At 42.1% G+C, this 16,146-nt stretch overlaps 1 protein-coding gene across 7 annotated transcripts in view; it reads left to right on the top strand.

Annotated features, from left to right (window-relative positions):
- The window catches only part of LOC133620899 (phosphatidylinositol 4-phosphate 5-kinase type-1 alpha-like), a 112,893-nt gene that overhangs the window by 28,573 nt on the left and 68,174 nt on the right, over positions 1-16,146 (top strand). For 4 of the 7 annotated variants that reach the window (XR_009817583.2, XR_009817584.2, XR_009817582.2 and 1 more), the window contains one exon: positions 10,159-10,193. Coding sequence is in view for 2 of the 7 variants with exons in the window: in XM_061982531.2 (XP_061838515.1) it covers positions 10,159-10,193 (35 nt within the window). In the remaining 5 variants the exon portion in view is untranslated. The other 3 variants (XM_061982533.2, XM_061982534.2, XM_061982532.2) reach the window with 3 other exon arrangements.

The following is a 16,146-nucleotide window of genomic DNA, read 5'->3' as shown; positions in this document are numbered from 1 at the left end:
TATAAGAAAATTGACAGAGTGTGTGTACCTTCAGTGTGCAGTGCCTCGTTAAAATCCAGCCGCTGTTGGAGGTGGAGGTGAAGTGTGTGTCTCTTTACTAGCTTCGTCGAAGCATGTTGTTTTTGTAGCTGTTTCAGCATATTTGAATTGCGAGGATAGGATCTTTGATCCAAGACACAACTTACATTCAACTAAAATGTTCTTTTTTTTGTGGTCGATAAAAGAAACATACTGAAAATATCTCCATTTTAAGAAACTCGGCTTCGGGGTTCGCCATGACGTCTTGTTAGTAGACACAGACACGCCCCCTCCCACACACACACACACACACACACACACACACACACACACACACGTACACACAGACAGCGCGCGGCGCGCCTCCTCCTTATCGCCTCTTCCGCAGCGCTGCAATAAAACACTCAGATCTTCTCAGTTTCTAGCCGATACTACATAAAAAATAACGCAAAATAACGCAGTAACGCATCATGTAGTAACGGTAACTGAGTTACTGAATATAAAAAATAACGCGTTAGATTACTATTTACCGCCGATAGTAACGGCGTTACCAACACTGGTCGTCTCCAAACATGCGCGCAGCTCCCCCACAGCCTCAGTGGTGTAACACTTAATGGTCCTCATAACAGTTTCAGTCTCTGTCTGTATGAAGGGATTAAGTGCACCATCACGTGATCTGATAGTCCGAGAGCAGCGCGCGGGACTGCATGGTATGCCTTGCTTATTGTAGTGTAACAGTGATGTATAATCATTTGAAAGTTTTGTTTACAACATTCTCCATCCATAAATTCCTTCGAAAAAAAATCCCAATACATTTTTGGTTGTAGCGTATGTTCGTAGCGCAATCTAAGAAAATTTCTTGACGCTGTCTGCTGTTTAACATCAGCATAGCCATCAGAGACGTAGTATTTCTAATCCGTGTCAATATTACAGGGGACATCACAACAGAGCGAGGCTGTCAACTTGTTAGGTGCCAAGACGCCGAGTGTGACGTCATAAGTCAACCGGAAAATAAATACTTTTATCAATGCTAAAAGGAATTAAGTGCCCTCCAGTGTACAATAGGCACATGTGTATGACCCATAGTCATATTTGTGTGCATGGACACTGGGACTTCACATGTAGGTGTGAAAATACAGAAAACCTAACTATTTGGGAAATCTGACTAATTTAGTGCATGGAAATGTAGTGACTGTCCGTCGCTTAAAATGTCCGACAAGAAACAAGGACTCGAGCAATGGCTCATTCATACTTTGCTGTCTGGTCCCTGTTAAAAGTCTGGTTCTCTCAATTTATTTAAAAATATTTTCAGGGTTGATAGTGCCATTTTTGGTTTGAATGAGTAGTTATCTTGTACTTCATTGTGACACTTATGCCTCGCTGTTGTCCCCCTGCGGCACCCAGCATCTATCAGTGAAGCGATAGGACTGCATACATGAGCAACCCTCATGTGAATGGTTTCATCAAGCCATTTGGGTGATGTTTGCAGGCCAAGTTAAAAGCTTTGCTGGGTCGCATGTGGCCCGCGGGCCACAAGTTGAATGGATCTGGTATATATAAACCAGTACAATTTTTTTGGGGAAAATGTATGTCAAAAACAGAATACTACAAGACGTAGGACATACTAAAACCAAGGTACCATTTTATATTGTTGTTCAATCATTTTAGCTTGACCGTGTTCTGCCTTACAGATATTAGGACACATTTCTGGAGACGAGCATTGCAACGAGGTACTCGCATGGGTGTGTTTCTGTGCGTGAACAAAAACTGCATGGCTCGTAAACATGCTCTTTCATAACAAAAGGGACCGATAGCAGAATGATGTCTGTCGTTTATCCGTGTGTAACCATGCTAACCGCAAGCAGAGGAGTCTTGTCTTACGAACACGTCACTTGGGTTGGTGTACCCGACTCTTTCTAGATTAGGTGAATGCAGCCTCAAGTGTTCCTACAGGTGAACAGTCTTCCCAGGATCCTTTAAGCATGTGTTGACCTGCGGAACTGCTGCAGCTGCATTGAAGTAGCTGTTGCCACTGGTTACAAGCTAGTGGTGCTCTCAGAGTGGGCGAGAAAGTACTGTAGGTTTAAACGGAACCGTTGTTATGTAATGCAATTGTGTCGGAACATTTACTTCCTTTGAATTCACTGAAATTTTGTCAAAACAACTTCGGCACCTGCAAGGTTGACCATAATCCGTTCTGAGAAACTTGTCAACCTCTAAATTTGTCGCCAATAAATAATATATTTTATTTGTTATGCACTTTTCTTTTTAATTAATCTTAAACTGCTGCAGTACAAAACAATATTTAAAATAATAAAAGCTTAGCCGTTAAAACAGATAAAATACTAAAACCAAAACGATCAGTGAAGCCTAAGAAACGCAAAACATGCAAAATAGTGGGTTTTCTATCAGTGTTTATTTATTTTAGTTATTAAGAAAAGGTTAAATTAATCGTGATTTAGATTTTTGCCAAAAACACCTAGCCTTAATAAGGCCTCTCCTACTCCCGAAAAAGTAATTTTCTGGAGTTTTCTGCTCAGTATAGAAATTTAAAAATCGATGTATTTTGTCTTAAACTAGTGGTGTCAATTTTTTTTAAATCAGATTAATGGCATGTTCAAATTTTGGATTCATCATGATTAATCACAGGTTACTACATGCTTGCATAACTTAAATTAATAAAAAAAAAGACACCAATATTTGGACACATGCATTTTTTTTATCAGAATGGCATACATTAACATTTTTTTAAATGTTTTGCTTGAATACTCATCATTTATGTGTTCAAAACTCAGTTGGAGACTGCTCACTCATCTTGTATGCAATGATGCCATCACTGTCTGTACACAACCCACGTGCTGTTTTTCAGTTTTTTCGGTTGAGGTTAGGGCTGGGCGATATGGCCTTTTATTAATATCTCGATATTTTTAGGCCGTGTCACGATACACGATATATATCTCGATATTTTGCCTTAGCCTTGAATTAACACTTGATGCATATAATCACACCAGTATGATAATTCTACAAACCCCGTTTCCATATGAGTTGGGAAATTGTGTTAGATGTAAATATAAATGTAATACAATGATTTGCAAATCCTTTTCAACCCATATTCAATTGAATGCACTCCAAAGACAAGATATTTGATGTTCAAACTCATAAACTTTATTTTTTTTTGCAAATAATAATTAACTTAGAATTTCATGGCTGCAACGCATGCCAGAGTAGTTGGGAAAGGGCATGTTCACCACTGTGTTACATGGCTTTTCCTTTTAACAACACTCAGTAAACGTTTGGGAACTGAGGAGACACATTTTTTAAGCTTCTCGGGTGGAATTCTTTCCCATTCTTGCTCGATGTACAGCTTAAGTTGTTCAACAGTCCGGGGGTCTCCGTTGTGGTATTTTAGGGTTCATAATGCGCCACACATTTTCAATGGGAGACAGGTCTGGACTACAGGCAGGCCAGTCTAGTACCCGCACTCTTTTACTATGAAGCCACGTTGATGTAACACGTCCATGGTAACCTTTGCTTGGATGGCAACATATGTTGCTCCAAAACCTGTATGTACCTTTCAGCATTATTGGCGCCTTCACAGATGTGTAAGTTACCCATGTCTTTGGCACTAATACACCCCCATACCATCACAGATGCTGGCTTTTCAACTTTGCGCCTATAACAATCCGAATGGTTCTTTTCCTCTTTGGTCCGGAGGACACGACGTCCACAGTTTAAAAACAATTTGAAATGTGGACTCGTCAGACCACAGAACACTTTTCCACTTTGTATCAGTCCATCTTAGATGAGCTCAGGCCCAGCGAAGCCGACGGCGTTTTTGGGTGTTGTTGATAAACGGTTTTCACCTTGCATAGGAGAGTTTTAACTTGCACTTACAGATGTAGCGACCAACTGTAGTTACTGACAGTGGGTTTCTGAAGTGTTCCTGAGCCCATGTGGTGGTATCCTTTACACACTGATGTCGCTTGTTGATGTAGTACAGCCTGAGGGATCAAAGGTAAGCTTAGCTGCTTACGTGCAGTGATTTCTCCAGATTCTCTGAACCCTTTGATGATATTACGGACCGTAGATGGTGAAATCCCTAAATTCCTTGCAATAGCTGGTTGAGAAAGGTTTTTCTTAAACTGTTCAACAATTTGCTCACGCATTTGTTGACAAAGTGGTGACCTTCGCCCCATCCTTGTTTGTGAATGACTGAGCATTTCATGGAACCTAATTTTATACCCAATCATGGCACCCACCTGTTCCCAATATGCCTGTTCACCTGTGGGATGTTCCAAATAAGTGTTTGATGAGCATTCCTCATTTTTATCAGTATTTATTGCCACCTTTCCCAACTTCTTTGTCACGTGTTGCTGGCATCAAATTCTAAAGTTAATGATTATTTGCAAAAAAAAAAAAAGTTTATCAGTTTGAACATCAAATATGTTGTCTTTGTAGCATATTCAATTGAATATGGGTTGAAAATGATTTGCAAATCATTGTATTCTGTTTATATTTACATCTAACACAATTTCTCAACTCATATGGAAACAGGGTTTGTATGTGTCTACATTAAAACATTATTGTTCATACTGCATTAATATATGCTAATTTTAAACTTTCATGCAGAGAGGGAAATCACAACTAAGTCAATTTACCAAAACTGTATTTGTTAAACAGTTATTTAGCAGTGGCACAAACATTCATGAAATTTCAAAACAGAAAGTGCAAGATTGTCAGAGACATTTTAAAACAAGCTATTAGTGCACTTCTGTACATGATGTCACTAAGATGACTTATCAAAACAATACTAAATTAAAGTGCACTTTTTGTACAGAACGCCACTACTATAGTTTAAAACAAAAAAGTGCACTTTTGTGCATATGTCACACAATATATTTCAATAACTGTCAAATAAAAATGAGCTCCATAATACGAAATCAAATAGTGTACGTCCTTCGCTATATGGTAGGTTCCTGCGGGCGTTATCGCCTTCTGTTGTTGACAATTCTTTTCATACGATATTGATGTGGAAATGGTTGCTTTGGCATTTTGTAGGGTGTGGCACCAAACGGAGATGTTGACATGCGGAGTTTCAAGCACTTATCACGCTCTAGCGGGTGACTTTTCAAATGACGCTACACATTAGCAGTGGTGCTACTTTTTGCAGCAACGCTTTTGCCGCAAACTTGACATATTACGGTTGTCTGTTCGACATATTGCCGCTTGAAGCCAAACCACCCCCAGACGATGGACCCCGTGTTGTTTTTGTTGGGAATTAATTCTTCCTTCATTTGTTACCAGATTCTCACCTTCTCTCTCTCGTATTACCACTCGCACCACTACGCTAGCACCACAGCTAACTTTACCCATGCCGCTACCTCTCTGCTCCGCGAGGGCGTATGACGTTGCACGCGCGACAGTATGTCACGTATGTAAGAAGGTGCGCTTGTTTTACTTCTCCGTGAGAAGGAGAGACAAGATAGAGTGAGAAACGCCTGTAGTGTAATGCAGCTAAAAGCAACTACGTGAGAACGTATACTCGAATATCACGATATAGCCATTTTCTATATCACACAGAGACAAACCCGCGATATATCGAGTATATTCAGTATATCGCCCAACCCTAGTTGAGGTCAAAAACCAATACGGTCAAAATAAATTGCGTGAATAATCTGTGCATATACATGATTAATGCGGTAATTTTTTGTCATAATCACACTCGTTATTTTTGACAGCCCTACTTTAAACATAAAATTCTGTAGGTGACTAACTTAAAAGGTTTGAATAATGTGTTTACTTTATCATACTGCGGCGCCTCTCCTAAAATGTTCCCTTGTGAGCTCATGCACAAAAACACTTTTAACTTTTGCTCTGACTTTAGAGACAAGTTTTTTTTTATCTTCGAATGGTAGTAATTGTCAAGGGCGTTATACTCTCAATTATTTTCTGCTATGCCCCCGCCGTAAAAAGAAAACACTTTGCGCCACCTCACTCCGCCATGACTATAAATACTATAATTTGTCTATAAAAGTGTTATAAGTACACCTCTGCATAACATTGTATCTTTATTAACCCATCCATACATCCATCTTCTTCCGCTTATCCGAGGTCGGGTCGCGGGGGCAGCAGCTTAAGCAGTGAAGCCCAGACTTCCCTCTCCCCAGCCACTTCGTCCAGCTCCTCCCGGGGGATCCCGAGGCGTTCCCAGGCCAGCCGGGAGACATAGTCTTCCCAACGTGTCCTGGGTCTTCCCCGTGGCCTCCTACCGGTCGGACGTGCCTGAAACACCTCCCGAAGGAGGCGTTCGGGTGGCATCCTGACCAGATGCCCGAACCACCTCATCTGGCTCCTCTCGATGTGGAGGAGCAGCGGCTTTACTTTGAGCTCCCCCCGGATGACAGAGCTTCTCACCCTATCTCTAAGGGAGAGCCCCGCCACCCGGCGGAGGAAACTCATTTCGGCCGCTTGTACCCGTGATCTTGTCCTTTCGGTCATGACCCAAAGCTCATGACCATAGGTGAGGATGGGAACGTAGATCGACCAGTGAATCGAGAGCTTTGCCTTCTGGCTCAGCTCCTTCTTCACCACAACGGATCGATACAGCGTCCGCATTACTGAAGACGCCGCACCGATCCGCCTGTCGATCTCACGATCCACTCTTCCCTCACTCGTGAACAAGACTCCGAGGTACTTGAACTCCTCCACTTGGGGCAAGATCTCCTCCCCAACCCGGAGATGGCACTCCACCCTTTTCCAGGAGAGAACCATGGACTCGGATTTGGAGGTGCTGATTCCCATCCCAGTCGCTTCACACTCGGCTGCGAACCGATCCAGTGAGAGCTGAAGATCTCGGCCAGATGAAGCCATCAGGACCACATCATCTGCAAAAAGCAGAGACCTAATCCTGCAGCCACCAAACCAGATACCCTCAACGCCTTGACTGTGCCTAGAAATTCTGTCCATAAAGGTTATGAACAGAATCGGTGACAAAGGGCAGCCCTGGCGGAGTCCAACCCTCACTGGAAACGTGTCCGACTTACTGCCGGCAATGCGGCCCAAGCTCTAACACTGATTATACAGGGAGCGAACCGTCCGTTACCCCATACTCTCTGAGCACTCCCCACAGGACTTCCCGGGGTACACGGTCGAATGCCTTCTCCAAGTCCACAAAGCACATGTAGACTGGTTGAGCAAACTCCCATGCACCCTCAAGGACCCTGCCGAGAGTATAGAGCTGGTCCACAGTTCCACGACCAGGACGAAAACCACACTGTTCCTCCTGAATCCAAGGTTCGACTATCCGGCGTAGCCTCCTCTCCAGTACACCTGAATAGACCTTACCGGGAAGGCTGAGGAGTGTGATCCCACGATAGTTGGAACACACCCTTCGGTTCCCCTTCTTAAAGAGAGGAACCACCACCCCGATATGCCAATCCAGAGGTACCGCCCCCGATGTCCACGCGATGTTGCAGAGTCTTGTCAACCAAGACAGCCCCACAACATCCAGAGCCTTAAGGAACTCCGGGCGGATCTCATCCACCCCCGGGGCCTTGCCACCGAGGAGCTTTTTAACTACCTCGGCAACCTCAGCCCCAGAAATAGGAGAGCCCACCACAGATTCCCCAGGCCCTGCTTCCTCATAGGAAGACGTGCTGGTAGGATTGAGGAGGTCTTTGAAGTATTCCCTCCACCGAGCCACAACATCCGCAGTCGAGGTCAGCAGAACACCATCCTCACCATATACGGTGTTGACATTGCACTGCTTCCCCTTCCTGAGGCGGCGGATGGTGGTCCAGAATCGCTTCGAAGCCGTCCGGAAGTCGTTTTCCATGGCTTCCCCGAACTCCTCCCATGTCCGAGTTTTTGCCTCCGCGACCGCCGAAGCCGCACATCGCTTGGCCTGTCGGTACCTGTCTGCTGCCTCCGGAGTCCTATGAGCCAAAAAAGCCCGATAGGACTTTTTCTTCAGCTTGACGGCATCCCTTGGGTTCTAGGATTACCGCCACGACAGGCACCAACCACCTTGCGGCCACAGCTCCAATCGGCCGCCTCGACAATAGAGGCACGGAACATCGTCCACTCGGACTCAATGTCTAGTGCCTCCCTCGTGACATGTTCAAAGTTCTTTCGGAGGTGGGAATTGAGACTCTGCCAGGCATTCCCAGCAAACCCTCACAATGCGTTTGGGCCTGCCAGGTCTGTCCGGCATCCTCCCCCACCATCGCAGCCAACTCACCACCAGGTGGTGATCGGTAGAAAGCTCCGCCCCTCTCTTCACCCGAGTGTCCAAAACATGAGACCGCAAATCCGATGACACAACTACAAAGTCGATCATGGAACTGCGGCCTAGGGTGTCCTGGTGCCAAGTGCACATATGGACACCCTTATGTTTGAACATGGTGTTTGTTATTGACAATCTGTGACGAGCACAAAAGTCCAATAACAAAACACCACTCGGATTCAGATCCGGGCGGCCATTCTTCCCAATCACGCCTCTCCAGGTTTCACTGTCGTTGCCAACATGAGCGTTGAAGTCCCCCAGTAGAACGAGGGAATCACCCGGGGGAGCACTTTCCAGTACTCCCTCGAGTGAATCCAAAAAGGGTGGGTAATCTGAGCTGCCGTTTGGCGCATAAGCCCAAACAACAGTCAGGACCCGTACCCCCACCCGAAGGCGGAGGGAGGCTACCCTCTTGTCCACCGGGTTGAACTCCAACGTGCAGGCTTTGAGCCGGGGGGGAAACAAGAATTGCCACCCCAGCCCGTCGCATCTCACTGCCGGCAACGCCAGAGTGGAAGAGAGTCCAGCCCCTCTCAAGAGAACTGGTTCCAGAGCCCTTGCTGTGCGTCGAAGTGAGTCCGACTATATCTACCCGGAACTTCTCCACCTCACGCACTAGCTCAGGCTCCTTCCCCCCCAGCGAGGTGACGTTCCACGTCCCAAGAGCTAGCTTATGTAGCCGAGGATCGGACCGCCAAGTGCCCTGCCTTCGGCTGCCGCCCAGCTCACACTGCACCCGACCTCTATGGCCCCTGCTATGGGTGGTGAGCCCATTGGAGGGGGGACCCACGTTGCCTCTTCGGGCTGTGCCCGGCCGGGCCCCATGGGGACAGGCCCGGCCACCAGGCGCTCGCCATCATGCCCCACCTCCGGGCCTGGCTCCAGAGGGGGCCCCGGTGACCCGCGTCCGGGCGAGGGAAATTTGGGTTCCTTGTTTATGTTCTTCATACTGGTCTTCGAGCTTTCTTTCTTTATTTACATTAAAGAAAAAAAAAGACACAATTAAATATAACTTAATGGACAACAGAGAATAACTTTATTAACATTGTTTTGTTCAGTCTGTATCAGAAAATATATAAAGTGCATCAATTTGCCTGAAAAAAAAAAAAATCTTTATTTAAACTAAACATTTTTTAGTCGACATAAACCTTTTGATACTGAAAAATAAGATTAACTCAAATAATAAATCTAAATTGATCAACATTAACCCATGAGCATAATATAAAACATTTTAACCTACAAAACAAAGATTGATACTTCAACCTACAAAACAAAAATGAAAACCATTTGTACTGATGTTTTATTTTTTTTAAATCAAAATGAGGAAATCAGGATTATTGCTACAATTAGCACGTTTTGCACAGCTTTTCAAAGCGGGGTTTGAAGCATGATACTGCATGACACTGATCAAGCATGGTTCCTGGGGTCACACTTGCCTTCCACGGCATCGCACCATTCATCATAATACGTCAAAAGCAAAGGAAGAAAGTACAGTCATTAAAAACCTAGCCAATGTAGCCATGTCTTTACAAGCTGACTGCTCATAGTGTCTGAAGTCAGAAGTAGGAAATGCATTTTCTAAGGGAGGTGGTGATTGTAGAAACTTCCTCAGGGACTTTGTGAATCTAGAGCAGGCAACTGGAGGGTAAAGTAGTTCCAATTTGTGCCGAGCTGCTGGTATGAAGAAGCAGTAGTTAGTAAATGCCATGAAGGCTCATCATTGACCTCATTGTCATTAGCAGCCCATGCTGGAAATAGCATAGCTCATTAACCAGCAGATCATTAAGCAGTTTTTCCAAACCTAAAGCAAAACCTGTGTTGCTCATGTTTTAAATACATTTTATCTTGTCTTTTAGGGACCAGTGGCGTCTTCAAGGGGGGCTCTTCAGAGGTAAGGAGTTGAATAATTGTCTCAAGAAACTATACATCCATTTTATATATGTGTTTATATATCATTCCACCTAGTAGGTGCCATTTGTTTTTCGTAACTCTCCCAAAATAAACTTCAGTATTTGTCTTTTTTTTCCAACTCTAGATCTGATGTCACACATTGAATGGGGGTTTAACGAAATAACAAATAACGAATGATACGAAATACTTCCAATATGATTATAAAAAAAATTAAAAGATTACCCAATAAAGATCCGTATAACACATTTTTGTTGACGAAAAACAATTTAATTTCAAACATTAGAAGCAATGTGTAAGAGTGTTTTGTTTCACAAAGTAAGAATTAAAACAAATTCAAACTAATTTACCAATCACACTTGTTATTCTCATTATTTCTTAAACCTAAATGATCAATATATTTTTTTGTGCAAAATAATTGCTTCCCGCTGTTGCCTGCATTCACCACACCTAGTGTGTGTGTGACAATCATTGGTACTTTAACTTATATTGTTATCACAACAAACCGTTGTCATCTCACACGACGTGTTCCCGACATCTACAAAGCAATTAGCTACCGGCTTCCACCTACTGATATGGTATGGTATAACATGGGTTACTCTGCCGAGCTCTAGATCGCACAGACACTCAACAACGGCACATTATTTGCAGATTATAATTACTGGTTTGCAAAAAATATTTTTAAACCAAATAGGTGAAACTGCCGCGGCACAGTGGTTGAAAAACACTGCTCTAAGGGGGCGGGTACTTTCAGAATAAATATCAACATCTGTCTTTAATGGCAGCCCAGTGGAAGGGGTTAGATCTTGTGCCTCACAATTAAGAAGGTCCTGCATTTGTTTCTCGGGCTCGGGGTCTTTCTGTGTGGAGTTTGCATGTTCTCCCAGTGACTGCGTGGGTCCCTCCCACCTCAAAAGACATGCACCTAAAGATAGCTTGATTGGCAACACGAAGGCCCAATCCCCCCTCCCCCCACCCTACTTTTTAGCCCTATCCCTACATTTTGCGCGTTCCCGTGAAGGTCGTGGTGTCCCAATGACTCTTTGCGTGCAGGAGTAGTGGGCATAACGCAAAGTAAGGGGTATGAATCTAGCCCTTCAAAGTGAGGGATTTCAGATGCCGACTTGCTCATTTAGGGACAGAGAACAATGCGTAATTTCTGCACAAGTTATATAATATATTACATGTTAGTTTGTAATGTTAGCCAGCTAGCAGCGCACGCTATTGTTAGGCTAAAATACTAAATAATAATACTTAAATACTAAAACTTTAAAGCTCGCAAATGTGAAAATATTACCGTTATTGGGGCGGCATGGCGTAGTGGGTAGAGCGGCCGTGCCAGAAACCTGAGGGTTGCAGGTTCGCTCCCCGCCTCTTGACATCCTAATCGCTGCCGTTGTGTCCTTGGGCAGGACACTTCACCCTTGCCCCCAGTGCCGCTCACATTGGTGAATGAATGATGAATGATAGGTGGTGGTCGGAGGGGCAGTAGACGCAAACTGGCAGCATACGCTTCCATCAGTCTACCACAGGGCAGCTGTGGCTATGAAAGTAGCTTACCACCACCAGGTGTGAATGAATGATGGGCTCTCACTTCTCTGTGAAGCGCTTTGAGTGTCTAGAAAAGCGCTATATAAATCTAATCCATTATTACATACTTTCAAAATTTTCACAAGGAACAACAGTCGTAGCTTCTTCTCCGTGTAGTTCTTCATTTATTCATCAACCGAAGCATGATGAATGTAAGAAAAAAAAGAAAAAGAAAAAATGTGATCTTTCTTTAACAGACATCTGTCCTGCTTAACTTTAAACAGTATAAATTACATCAATAAAGTACTGTCTGTCTGTCTGTCTGTCTGTCTGTCTGTCTCTGTCTGTCTCTGTCTGTCTTCGTCTGTCTTCGTCTGTCTTCGTCTGTCTTCGTCTGTCTTCGTCTGTCTTCGTCTGTCTCCGTCTGTCTCCGTCTGTCTCCATCTGTCTGTCTGTCTGTCTGTCTGTCTGTCTGCAGCTTTATAATCATTGCACTTTAATCACAATGAAAACTACTTTGACAAAAAGAAAGGAGAGGTGATCTATTTGTTTTTTTTGTATATAATTAGCAAAGTTTAAATGTTTTTTTTCCGAATCACGTGTTTAGTGGTAATTTATCTTTTTTTTTTTTTTTTTTGTCCTGTCCAGCTTCTCAGGCAAATCATATAGTTGATGTAGATGCCCATATCGGCTGTTCAGATTTACTTTACAAAAGAGAAGTGTAGGATACTTCTCTTGTTGCCTTATTTGTATTTTACTTTATTAAATGTATTTATATTATCATTTGGTGCAGCCGGGTTGGAGCAGGAGGGGATAGAAAGAGAAAAAAAAGGAAGACAGAGGGGGAAATTGTGGGGACAAGAGGGGGATTAGACAGAGAGACAAAAACAACAACAGCAAACACAACAACAACAACAGCAACAACAATAGAGCAGCATCAGCAAATACGACATGTACAAATATGATGGTAAAAGTAATAGCAAATAAGCAGTTAGCAAAAATAAAAAATAATACAGAAATGACAATGAGCATTATTACACTACAAATGGAGCAATACAAATACCAATAGAAATAGCGCTATTGATAATGAACAATACCAATACTTTACCTTTATTATCAACAATACAGTTGTTCAAATGCAACAATACATATACGTAATGATAACTTGAGATACGAAAGTATGCAGAAAAATGGAGGGGAAGAAAGAGAAGCAATGGTAATTTATTATCAATAGAAGCATAATAAAATAACTTATACAAATATTAAGAGTTGAAGAAAATATTATTTGACTCTTTGCTGAGCAGTGTTGATAATAACGGCGTTATTTTTTTCAGTAACAAGTGATCTAACTAATTACTGTTCCCATCGTTGAAACGCCTTTGCCAATACTAAGAATGTAAGGTGGCTGTTACTACATTTTGGTTGAATGAAGCGCAAAGTATCAGGTTTGGGCCACACATCAGCTGCATGCAGAGAGAAGAGGTAGGAATGATGACGATCATGACGCCGTTGTAAGTGCGATAATGATGATGATTGACTGGGTTGGGCGGATCATGCCCTGCTCATGCACTGCACACTCTGACTGACACACAATAAGACTGCTCCGCCCCAGCTGCTGGAACCAGGGAAATTCAAAAGTAGTTTTCTCAAACTGCAAGTACCGGCACTACGTTTCGCTCATTCAAATTAAAGGCAAGAGTGTTTATGTAACATGCATGCTATGTCCAGAAAAAAAGCGTCCATCCACGTCTGCCTCAAGCAACTCAAATCGCACTTCACATCAAACATGCCAACATGACACGCTGCTGCTGTTAGCTAACCAAACCCCAAATCCAAATGCAGCTATTTTTTAAAATTCATCACATTTTGGAATTTGAATTAATCATTATTAATTGCTTGAATAGTTAAAATTAGTCTAACAAATAACCACAATATTTGTGAGCAAATGCAGTTTATTATCAGAATGTCATCCAGGAACATTTTTAAAAGTTTTACTTGAATGCATGTCATTTATATGTTGTTTATATAAAAATTTTACAATTTTGGTCTCCGTATTGATATTATAATTAATTGTGTCAATTAACCTTTTTGTAGTTGTACATTGTTTGCCATCTATTGTTTTGGTAATTCCCTCTGTTCTTTGGATTAACACCATTGATGTCAGAGTTAACAGCAAGCTGTGTTTGTATACCAAATGTAGTGCTCAACCATCCAGTCAGTTGAGTCAGGATTAGACAGAACAAATTGAGACAGATGTAACTCAGCATCGGCAGCTTCTACATATTTGAATGGATAATTGTCACCATTTGGATGTTTGTGGCTGCATGCTGTGGTGGCTGGCTGCGGCTTCTTGTGACTTGCCGGTATGACTGCTAACCCGTAGGACATATTTTTAATGGTTTGTTTCTCTGTTTTGTTTGTCCCTTTCTTCTTCTTTGCACTCACATTCTCATTTCCGGTCATTGGCAAGCAGGAATGTATCGATCTCTGGCTGTGGAAAAATACAATGCTATCAGCAGCAAATGGGGCTTATAACTCGGCTTTGGCATGCAAATTTAAGCATAACAAAAAGCAGGGAGACCGCTAGTATCTAAAATTACTGGTACTATTTACATATTAAAAAAATGTTTGTGTCCTATAACACAAAGCTCGGATGTTGCTGTTTTGTATGGATAGCTTAGCATATATTAACCTAAATTAGTTTTTGTTTTTTTAGCATTTTTTCTGTGCAAAATGTATCAATGTGGTCGCCGCATTCTTCAATTCTTCTGTATCGCGGCCCTCTGCGGAAAACATTTGGACTTCTGTGACATAGCCTCTGTCAAACTGTAGTGAAGCGGTTGTCATTCGATAAACTTTTGAGCTGAGAGAGTATTCATTCTCCACGTCGTTCTCCATTTTGTAAAAACTGCAACATGACAGCTGCTCCAGCAAGCGAGAGAGTAAAATCTTATTGCGCCACTTAACCTCTTAAAATGTTTTTTTAAATCCAATTTTATTCTTTTAAATTTTGTGTTGCAAAATTTTGTTACATTCCAAATATCTACACTGTACCAGGGCTCAAATTTAACCACGGCAACCGCCTCGAGTGCAGCGACTGCCCAGCATCAACGGCAAGTACATACCTTGACCGCCCTTGACTTTTTACTTGTTAATGGACTAATTATAATGATAAACCGTGGTAAAATTCTAGACGGTTAGTAATACCGTTTATATTTTTAATTACTGAAAAACCGTCATTTATTAATGCATTTTAAGCAACACTGCTTTCTTCCTAAAAAATGGAGCGCCGCTGCGACTACGCATGCACACTAGCGCCGTTAGGCTCGAGAAAACATGGCAGCCACTTCTCGGACTTTGCTCTGAAAACGTTGCCTCCGAGTAAACGGAGCCGATCGCTTTGTTCCACTTCATTTCAATCGCTTCTACTTCCGCGGAGTCTCGGTGTGTGTTTAAGAGCGCAATACTGTTTGAGGAGAAAAATATTTGATGTTGCGGTTTCATTTTGAACATGCAACTAGCATCCTTCCGTCAGCTGCTGGGACTGAGAGTTAGCATGCAGCAGGTGATGTGGTGGTAACGTGGCATAACTTCTTTATAAAGTCTTTAGTTTGTTTAATGGGATGCTCATTCGTCCTTTAATTTAACTGCTAACTTTATCAGTCTTCAAATGACATCAATACTAGCTCAAATGTTTTGTCATCTCATCGAATTAAACGTAGGCTGAGTTGTCGGTGAGGCACAAAGAGTGTGTATTAGATGTGAGAGGTATCACTCCTTTATTTTTGTTGGCCAAACTCTTGCACTGAAGGACATGGTTGTTGAAGAACAAAGCTTGTTTATTTGACGTTATCGTCATTCGCCAAACGGCTTTGTGTTTTGTATTGATATCCATCCATCTATCCATTTTCTACCGCTTATCATATAATATATATATATTTTTTCAAAGTAATTGCTTTAATAACCATTCATGTGACACAGCATTTTGGTAATTGTCTATAGTGTATAATTAATACCTATACAACAAATTTCTGCTCAAACTCTCAATGGATCTGTCCCAATAAACCATGTACAAGTACACACATTAGTACATGTGTGTACATAACTTAAAAAATACATACACTATGTGATACAGTCTATTTCAATTTATTGACGTTTGATTATTTGTATATCATATACTTTGTCGGAATAATTTTAAGTCTTTACCAGTTAGTTTTTATTCTTATTTTCTATTAACAAATATTCCTATAATATAGTTGGGATAAAGTAGTAACACAAATATGTAAAACTACCACATAACAGATTTAAATTATTATATTTAATTGTAAAGTCATATTTTGTTAACTATTGGTACTCGTTTTTGTGTATTTGGGATCTGCAGAAATCCTGAAAATTTGAAATGGCGG

This window comes from Nerophis lumbriciformis, linkage group LG21 (genome assembly GCF_033978685.3).
Source record: "Nerophis lumbriciformis linkage group LG21, RoL_Nlum_v2.1, whole genome shotgun sequence".
NCBI classification, from domain to species: Eukaryota; Metazoa; Chordata; class Actinopteri; order Syngnathiformes; family Syngnathidae; genus Nerophis; species Nerophis lumbriciformis.
This window is presented reverse-complemented; position numbering and strand designations above follow the sequence as displayed.